Here is a 9,323-nt window from a genome sequence, read left to right on the forward strand (position 1 = left end):
GAATGTTCAGATTCCCCCAGGGGTTCTCCTCGGCCGCCCACCTAGTCCACAGGACCCCGGCAGGAAGTTTGTGTGTGTGTGTGTGGGGGGGGGGGGGATGTCTTCCCAGAACCTGGAGTTGGTGATGGGGGAAGAAAGCGCGCGCGAGAAAACCCAGCTCTAAATAAATGGCCATGCGGCTCTGTCTGCGTGACATGATCAAATTTTCATAAGCTGGGGCAGCAAGAGGAGAACAGGTCTCTTAATAAATGCCACTATTATAGAGTGTCCGCTAATGCGACGGGCGTTGGGGGGGTGGTGAGGAGGAGGCGGGGACGAGAAGGGGAGGGCGGCGGGGGCTCCGAGTCCAGGCCTGGATTTATTAAGAAACCATGCATTCAATTTCGGCGTGTTCAGTAATTATCTTTTATTTCATTTTGTCCCCTTCCCACCCCTCCCCCTCGGATCCAGCGGAGGGCTGCGGCGGCGGCGGAGGCGGCGGCAGTGGTGGCGGCGGGGGCGGCGGCGGCGGGGGAGGGGACAAGAGCCCCCCGGGGTCGGCGGCGTCCAAGCGCGCGCGGACGGCGTACACGAGCGCGCAGCTGGTGGAGCTGGAGAAGGAGTTCCACTTCAACCGCTACCTGTGCCGGCCGCGCCGCGTGGAGATGGCCAACCTGCTGAACCTCAGCGAGCGGCAGATCAAGATCTGGTTCCAGAACCGGCGCATGAAGTACAAGAAGGACCAGAAGGCCAAGGGCCTGGCCTCGTCGTCCGGGGGCCCCTCCCCTGCCGGCAGCCCCCCGCAACCCATGCAGTCCACGGCCGGCTTCATGAACGCCTTACACTCCATGACCCCCAGCTACGAGAGCCCGTCCCCGCCCGCCTTCGGCAAAGCCCACCAGAATGCCTACGCGCTGCCCTCCAACTACCAGCCCCCTCTCAAAGGCTGCGGCGCCCCGCAGAAGTACCCCCCGACTCCGGCGGCCGATTACGAGCCCCACGTCCTCCAAGCCAACGGGGGCGCCTATGGGACGCCCACCATGCAGGGCAGCCCCGTGTACGTGGGCGGGGGCGGCTACGCGGATCCGCTGCCGCCCCCTGCCGGCCCCTCCCTCTACGGCCTCAACCACCTTTCCCACCACCCCTCGGGGAACCTGGACTACAATGGGGCGCCCCCTATGGCCCCCAACCAGCACCACGGACCCTGCGATCCCCACCCTACCTACACAGACCTCTCCTCTCACCATGCGCCTCCTCCTCAGGGTAGAATCCAAGAAGCGCCCAAATTAACACACCTGTGATCGGAGAGGGGCCGGGGGGCAGGGGCGGCGGAGGGGTGAGGTCTTGGGGTGGGTGAGAGCTACGAGGGGCGCGCAGGCTGTGCGCTCTGAGGGGGCAGCCTGGAGGTCTGAAATAGGGAGGCAAGGAGGCGAGAGCCACACTTGCTGCTGGGAAGACCCGGGGCTGGAGCCCCTTCCCCTCCCCCTGGCCTGAGAAGTTGCTTTGTAAGGTCCTCCAGTCCTTGTTCGGTCCGCCTGCCAACCCACTGGAGAGAAATCCACAGCCGACTGTGGAGATGATCCCCTCAACCCTAGGCCTCCAGCAATACCCAGTTAGGAGATAGGGAAACAAGGCAGAGAAGCACATTTTAAAAAGCAGACAAGATGGCTAGGCCATCACCAACCAACCAACCAACTAACTTACCTTCCATCTCTGTGAGTAATTCCTCCAAATCTTGATTTTTTTTTTCCTTGCAGTTCTCCTTTAAAAAACAAACAAAAAAAGAGAGCCCATTTCAAAACCAAGGGCCCAAAGCACGCTCCCCTCCCACTTTCCTGAAGCCTCAAGTTTCCTCCCACCCATGTGAGGTTTCTGGGGGCGCTCCCTCCATTTTTAAGCCCCATAGTTTCTGCTTTAGGACATTAATGTCTACACCCCGCCCCCATCTATTACAGTTTTCAGAGGGCTCAGGGATGGCGAGAGATCCTGAAAGTCAGAGCTGTCTATATTATAAATATATATATTTTTTCTTTTATGGAACGCTGGGAGGTCAGAGCAGGCAAGGTGTCAGGACTGAAGCTTTGCCCATTCTGCTGTCTCCCACCTCAGCTCCAGGACCATCCCCCTCTCTCCACAGAAAGCAATCGGGCGACACGAGGTTCTACACTTTTCTTTTCTTCTGTTGCTCTCTTGACTTAACGTGAAAACAGGGTATATTTTAACAAACTGTCTGTCCCAGGCAGGGGCTGCAGCTGGGCCTGTGCGCCTCGCTCAGCCCCCTGTCAGGACACTTTTGTTGCACTTAGAGTTTACATTTTAATGGATATAAAAACAACTGTGAGAGATGCTTGGGTCTGCAGGAGTCCGGCATCGCTCAAAAAGTGTGTGTTCTAGTGAACATTTTCATATATATTTATTGGTTATAGCCTGTTAAAATATTTTCTTTTTTTTGTATTATTTATCCCCCCCTTACATTATGTATTTATATGAGGGAAAAAAATGACAAATTGTACTTTTTTAGTATTTACTTGTTATAAAGGACGTTGTGTTTCCTGTCATGTAAAACCAGCTATTTTAGTTATTATTGTACTCTAGAAAAGAGCTGTAGATTTATGTTAAACGCGTACTTATGAGCAATTGTAATTAGTTCTAAAAGGCATGAACTCAGCTCCTATTGTCATTGTATAGTCCCGAATTCGTAGAGTTAGAGTTAATTCCCTCTCGAAACTTTCTTTGTTCTTCCGTAGTTACTTTTTTCCTCACTTAAAAGGGTTGTCTGTCAAACAATTCTTGAATAAACTTTCTGTTATCAATTTTATCTTGTCCTGGTGGTCCAATTTACATAGCAGGGGGAGGCTGCTGGCTGCCAAACTTCCCCCAAGGAAAGAAGGACGTCGAAGACCCTATCTTGGCCTCTCAGTTTTTCTCATTGACCTTTTGTCCTCTCGTGCCTTTGGCCACAACTTCCTGGCCACACCTTCAACAACAACAACAACAACAACAACAACAACAACAACATCTGGCCGTTTACTGCTTCTTCCAAGGAACCTAAACTTCACAGTTCTCTTCCGGAGCTACAAAGAAGTCGTCACGTGACCCGAAGCCCAACCACCATTGGGTCTAAAATGAAAACAAAGGAAAATGATTAAAAAAAAAAAATCTGAGGCCTAGACTTCTCAGGTCAAACCTTAAAACTAAACTGAAATTAAATCACTAAATAAAACTCGGGGCGGAGGGAGAGGAGGCGCTTTAGATTTTCCCTGCCAAGGAAAGGGGAGAGGGAGGAGGGAGGGCGAGGCGGTGGGATCCAAGCGTAAATAAAATGGTCCCCAGGCAAATGTGCAGCTCCGTTTCCACGATCCTTGGGAAAACTTCATTTCTTAGTCGTGGTTCCATAAAAGTTTTATCACATCGGAGCGAGGATAGAGAGGGTCTGTCAAAGATGAAATGTCACCGCCGCGTCGCTGGAGCCGATAAGAGCGAAGAGACAGGGCGGCTGAAATATGGAGCTAATTCGTTGAAAGAGAAGCGATGGCTGCTTGCTGAAGAGATGCATAATTCTAATTGTAAGCGATGCGCCCGCATTGCTTAATTAGGAGCATATATTTGGTGGTAGTGGGGTGGGGGGGGGGCAGTGTCAGTGAGAATCGTTCCAGGCCCTCAGCCTTAAAGCGAGGGCTGATTTTCATTTTTATGTTGCATCCTGGCAGTCCAAGGTTAGTAATTACAGTCTTTATGCAACAATAAATAACAATAAAAAAGCAACCTGAATTCTACCGCCCCCCCCCCAAGTAGGGTTTTAACTGGACTCGGCTCATCCAAGCAGCAAGCAATTTAGCATCGGGTCAGGCTATAATTTAAAGGCATAAGAGCGTGCAAAGTTTGATTGGGATCAAATAACGCTCAAGGGTTTTTCTTTCTTTCTGTCTTTCTCTCTTCCTCTTCCCTGAATAACATTTTCTGAATGATGTAACTAGACGGAGCGCCATGTTTGGCTCTGGGGGTGGAGTGGATTGATTATTTATCTAGCACGAGAGAGGCAGGCCAAGAGAAGGAATTGAGCTTGAGTTTGAAAAACAGAGCTTTGGCCTGAAGCTGGAATTGCAAACGAAAAAGAAGGGCCCACTTGGCTTTGGTGTCCTCCGCCCTTCTTTCTGCGGGCTTCCAGGCTCTAGCTAAGCAGCCAAAGTCGTGGGGGAAAATATCTGCGCTGTAAGATTCACAGCGTAACAGGAGGCGGGGAAGCGGTGTCTCTGGGAAGGAGGGCTCTCTTGGCCCCTTTTAACACCCAACTTTTCTGCTGTTCTCTAATCTGGCCATAAAATCTGTCAGCAGGGTTAAAGAGAGCCGTATTTCCTGCAGGGACAGTCTCGGCCTGAGTTGATGCGGAGAGAAGCGCTCTACCCTGCAGCCAGCTGGAGAGGCTGCGGAAAAACTTCCAGGGCTTCTCAAGGGGGTGAATGGAGGGAGCACCCTCTTTCAGGCCTCCCTGCACAACTTCCAGACAACTACTCTTCGGATTCTTCTGTGCCCACCTCCCCTCCCCCGCCCCATCCGCACCCCCCCCCCCAAATGGCGAAAAGTGCCTTCTTTGGAGTGGAGTTGGACACAACGGTCTCTGGCCAGTTTGCCCAGTTCAGAGCAGCTCCTTCTGTTCTGCACCCTCCGCAGCGGTCCACCTCCCGTCCCTGCAGCCCCCACCTACAAATCCCCTTTCTCTCTCCTGGCTCTCCTCTGGCCTTCTCGGTCCTTTTTAAATACTCACCGCCACCCACGCGGATGAATACTCACCGCCACCCACGCGGCTGTTACATTGACAGAAAGTTTCTAGTTCCAGCTCCCGGCTGAGTTGCCATTTCTCTGCTAACCAGCCTTCTCCTCCTTGCTGGGCAGCCGAGAGGAGGAGGGGGAGGGGAGGCCAGAGCCGTGGGAGTTCTCCACACAAACTTTCCACCCAACTCAGCGTCCTTCCCTCTGTCCCCATTGCCCATCTGTTTCCCTGCTCTCCCAGAATCACCTTTCTCTTTTGCTATCACCCCCACCCCCAGGCCTTTTAAAGGGATGTGGAATTTCGGCTGTTCCCTCGGCTTTCCCAAAGAGCCAAATTCTTTGATGCCATCGGAGGGAGCTGTCAGGGGGCTAAGATTGATCGCCTCATCTCCTCTCGGTCCCTCTGACCCACTTATTTAAAAATCTTCCCCCAGATCGACTTTTCATTTTCTGCTTTGAGATCTAGTTTCCCACCAATTGCTCCGGGGTGGGGGGGGGGCGAGTCTTGTGTCCCCTCTCTCCAGTACATTACAATACTCTCTAAAGTTCAGACTGTCTTGATCCCCTCAAAATAAAATTAAAAAAAAAAATCCTCCCCTGCCCCCTAAATGGAATATAATCTCAGTAGTCATTGTTGCCACCCTCTCCGTGCTCAGAGAATTCTTTCTTGCCAGGGATGATGATGATGATTAAAACTAGCACACTGGCAAAAATAGGAAGGGGGATTCTCTTTGTCCTGGGCAGGGATTCCTCCCCCCAAACATTGGCCTGAGGTTTGAGAGTGCTCTAAGTTAAATCTCCTACTACCTTGGTTCTTGTTCATGTCCCTGGATATAGATACACATACAGGCTTGAGGCTTGAGGGAGAGCATAGGCACCTTACACCCTGGCTGTTGTGGGGTCCTGAAAAGGAGTGAGATGGCTCCAGGTGAGGAAGGCAGGTGGACAAGTGCTGCAAACACTGGGCAGAGAAGGGAACTGAGACCACACAGCTTTGGCTGCCAGAGGCCCCAAAGAGCCCCTCACCATCTATCTCACTCCTCTGTGTCAGCCTGGGAGTGTCTGTCGATTTTCTAAGATTTATCTGTTGCTTTTGGGGGGGTGGGATGGGGATGGAGGTGCTGATGATTGTAAATCTCTCCTCTTCCTTATTGCACCTTAACACTGACCTTTCCCAAAGGGTGGAAGTCTCTTTCTACTATCTTTTTCTTTCACTTTGAGATCCTTACTCAGCTTTCTTTCTTTTTTTTTTTTTTAGTGGGGGGAGAGTGGGGAAGATCATATGGCTGGCATTATAAAGAAAGCACTAATGTATTCTATCAAAAATATTTGGAAGAGAGGAAGACTTCTCCCTTAGATTCCCTTGTTTCCCACCTTTTGGAGCCTCCCATCTTCTGAAGGGGGTGAGAGAAAGGTTCCTCTAGCTTTTCTGGAGAAAGGGAAGCACTGGGGAGAGGGAGTGTAGGACTGGGGGCTCACGGTGTCCAGGTCGTGGTTCTCTAGAGTTTTTGAATCAATTAAAGCAAATAATGCTCTCTGTTTTCCACCAGGCCCAGACAAGCGATTGGCCGAGGCCAGTCCCGTGACCATGAATTCCCTGCAATTTCGCCGGAGTCCTGGGTTTAATAGAGAGAGTCCCCATACGCTTGTATTTATCAGCAATATACAATTATAAAGGCCCAAAATAAAAATAAAAAAAAAAAACAAAAACAGAGAGAGAGAAAGAGCGAAATCTCCCCCTCCCAAAATCGCTCCATCACATAAACCTGGGGGGGGCAGGAGGGGGGGTCCCTTCCGATCCTCCCTCCTGACGCCCCCCCCAGCAGGCCCCCTCCCCCACCATTGAAAGCCATGAATTTTGAATTTGAGAGGGAGATTGGGTTTATAAACAGCCAGCCATCGCTCGCCGAGTGTCTGACTTCCTTCCCCGCTGTCTTGGAGACATTTCAAACTTCATCAATCAAGGAGTCGACATTAATTCCTCCTCCTCCTCCTTTCGAGCAAACCTTCCCCAGCCTCCAGCCCGGCGCCTCCACCCTTCAGAGACCCAGGAGCCAAAAGCGAGGCGAAGATGGGCCCGCTCTGCCGCCGCCGCCGCCGCTCCCCGCCGCCCCCTTGGTCCCCGAGTTCCCCTGGATGAAAGAGAAGAAATCCGCCAAGAAACCCAGCCAATCCGCCTTGTCTCCTCCAGCCGCCTCCTCCGTTTCGGCCTCCGGGGTCGGATCGCCAGCAGGTCGGTTAGCGGGGTAGGGGTGGGGTGAGGGGCAGCCTAGAAGAGAGGGGGAGAAAGAGCGATGGGGGAGGTAAAAAGGGTGTCGAGCCTGTTGGGGATCCTTGCCCCGTCTAGTCCAGGGATGAACAAGAAAAATATACCGCTGGGGTTCAGGCCTGGTTTTTTCTTTTTCTTTCTTTCTTAACACTATAGCAGATTTTGGAGGCTGGTTGGGGAAGAGCCTTTTCTCTGTTGGAAAAAGGATTTGATTTAGCTTTTCACCTTTATCTGTACGGAGGAATCAAAGTGGTGTTGGGGATTGAACCTGGGCGCAGGAAAAGATTCAGTCCCATTTCTCCCTGCTCTCAAAGAGGGGAATTTGGAAGCTAGGGCGGACAGGAGGTGAGGAATAATCTTTCTTACTGAACCCCCCTCTCTCTGGGTTAAGCTCGAAAATGCCGAATTGAGGGCTCCACGCCAATGATTCGGGATGGAGCCTCTGAGGTTCTGGGGGCAAAAGGCAGCCGCTCCCTACCCCCTGCGTGGCCCGTGGGCGGCTCTCTGAATGCTGTGCCCTGACCCCGGCAGGGTCTGCGGGCGAGAGGGGGACGGGAAAAGCCGTGAGAGCGGGCCGCTTCGGTAGGCGGGAAGGGGGGGGGGTTGTGCTGCTGATACTGTTTTTGGCGGCTGGGGTGGTCTTCACCTAAGCTGAATGAGGTTGAGCAGGGGACACCGCCCGCTTTTGACACCCAGCCCTCTTTCCCTGCAGATGGTCCGGGACTGCCGGAGGCCGCCGGCAGCGGGGCGCGCAGGCTGCGCACTGCTTACACCAACACGCAACTGCTGGAGTTGGAGAAGGAATTCCACTTTAACAAGTACTTGTGCCGGCCGCGCCGCGTGGAGATCGCGGCCTTGCTGGACCTCACCGAGAGGCAAGTCAAGGTGTGGTTCCAGAACCGGCGCATGAAGCACAAGCGGCAGACGCAGCACCGCGAGCCGCCCGACGGGGAGCCGGCCTGCCCAGGCGCCCTGGAGGACGCCGGCGAGCCAGCCGACGAGCCCGCGGCCAGCCCTGGCCGCCCCTCCGCCTCCCGGCCGGCGCGGGAAGCCTGCTGTCACCCGCCCGAGGTCGCGCCGGCCCTCCCGGGCGCCCAGGGCCCCCAGCCTTTGACCGCTCACGTGGGGGGTAGTTTGCGCGCGGCCGCCAGGCTGGAGCCCGAGCCGTTGCCCGAAGACGCCTTCCCCGAGCGGCAGGATTCGCCTTTCCTGCCCGATCTCGACTTCTTCGCGGCCGACTCCTGTCTCCAGCTGTCCGGAGGCCTGTCCCCCAGCCTGCAGGGCTCGCTCGACAGCCCGGTTCCCTTTTCCGAGGAAGAGCTGGATTTCTTCACCAGCACCCTCTGTGCCATCGACCTGCAGTTCCCCTAACCTGTTTCCTCCCCCCGGCCGCTTCGACCCCCGTCCCCTCGTCCCGTCTGCTGGAAAACCCGAGGACCCCCCCTCCCCCAAGTCGCTTAGACTTCTTTCTGTGTTTTGCTAAAATTCAGGTATTACTGAATTCGTGTTTAATCCATTTCCTTTCGTTCCTCTCTAAAATATTGGGCACTCGGGCGTCTTTTTAAAACACACAGACAAATTCCGTTCGGTAGACTCCTTCCAACGAAATCTCAGGAATAATTAAACTCTTGGGGGGGGGGCTTTCTTAAAAAGGAACTAGAGGATCTTGTTTTCCTCTCTCTCTTTTTAAGTTTTAGACCCGTAGATTATTTATTGAAATTCTTTAATAATAGGAAATGGGGAAAGTATTTATTGTACATTATTTTCATAGATTAAATAAATGTCTTTATAATACGAAAACGAGTGTTTGTGTTGGAACCCCAGCCCCTTGCCCCGCACCTCCCTAGGCCTGCCCTCATTCCCTCGGGACCCGCGCGAGGCTGCCCGACCCCGCGTCGGCTAAGTCCGGGTGGTACAAAAGCGACCCTACTTGGCCACCGCTTCTCGACCTCGCAGCTCGAGAGGAGTCGGGAGCTTGCTGGAATTCTGTCACCTGCACACCCTCCAACAGATGGCCTTGGGTCCCGCGTCGGTGTTCCCGGGGCTCTGCTTAGAGATCTAGGTGGGCGGGTGGAGGGAGAGGAGGCCTCGGGGACGCGACCGGGGGGGTCGTAGCAGGGGGCGCAGAGGTTTAGCCGGAGCGGGAGGGCTCCTAGGGTTTCCCAAGCTTCTGGCTTCAGTGCCCCCAAGCCGGGTGGAAAGGCTTTTTCGGGAACACAAGAAGCCTGGGGACGCGAGGCCGGGGGTCGTGGGCCGAGTGGCGTGGGGGTTGGGGGGTGTTCTCGGGAAGCAGGTTTCCAAGCGG

General features: G+C 53.9%; 2 protein-coding genes and 1 long non-coding RNA gene across 4 annotated transcripts in view; 2 read left to right on the forward strand and 1 right to left on the reverse strand.

Annotated features, from left to right (window-relative positions):
• HOXB3 (homeobox B3) overlaps nt 1–1,281 on the forward strand; it is a 26,675-nt gene extending 25,394 nt beyond the window's left edge. For both annotated transcript variants that reach the window (XM_042915428.1, XM_042915429.1), the window contains one exon: nt 451–1,281. In XM_042915428.1, the coding sequence (XP_042771362.1) occupies nt 451–1,280 (830 nt within the window). In that variant the 3' untranslated portion in view covers nt 1,281. The remainder of the gene's footprint in view (nt 1–450) is intronic.
• On the reverse strand, nt 603–4,913 carry LOC122206351. Its single transcript, XR_006196426.1, has 3 exons — nt 4,771–4,913; nt 1,684–1,741; nt 603–685 (listed from the first exon to the last, which is right to left on the reverse strand). It is a non-coding gene; the product is annotated as an uncharacterized LOC122206351 (long non-coding RNA).
• Nucleotides 4,914–6,600: 1,687 nt separating this feature from the next.
• HOXB2 (homeobox B2) lies at nt 6,601–8,749 on the forward strand. Its single transcript, XM_042915308.1, has 2 exons — nt 6,601–6,982; nt 7,731–8,749. The coding sequence occupies exons 1-2, from the start codon at nt 6,601–6,603 to the stop codon at nt 8,387–8,389; spliced, it is 1,041 nt and encodes a 346-aa protein (XP_042771242.1). The 3' UTR covers nt 8,390–8,749.
• Nucleotides 8,750–9,323: the final 574 nt, after the last annotated feature.

This window comes from Panthera leo, chromosome E1 (assembly GCF_018350215.1).
Source record: "Panthera leo isolate Ple1 chromosome E1, P.leo_Ple1_pat1.1, whole genome shotgun sequence".
Classification (NCBI taxonomy): domain Eukaryota; kingdom Metazoa; phylum Chordata; class Mammalia; order Carnivora; family Felidae; genus Panthera; species Panthera leo.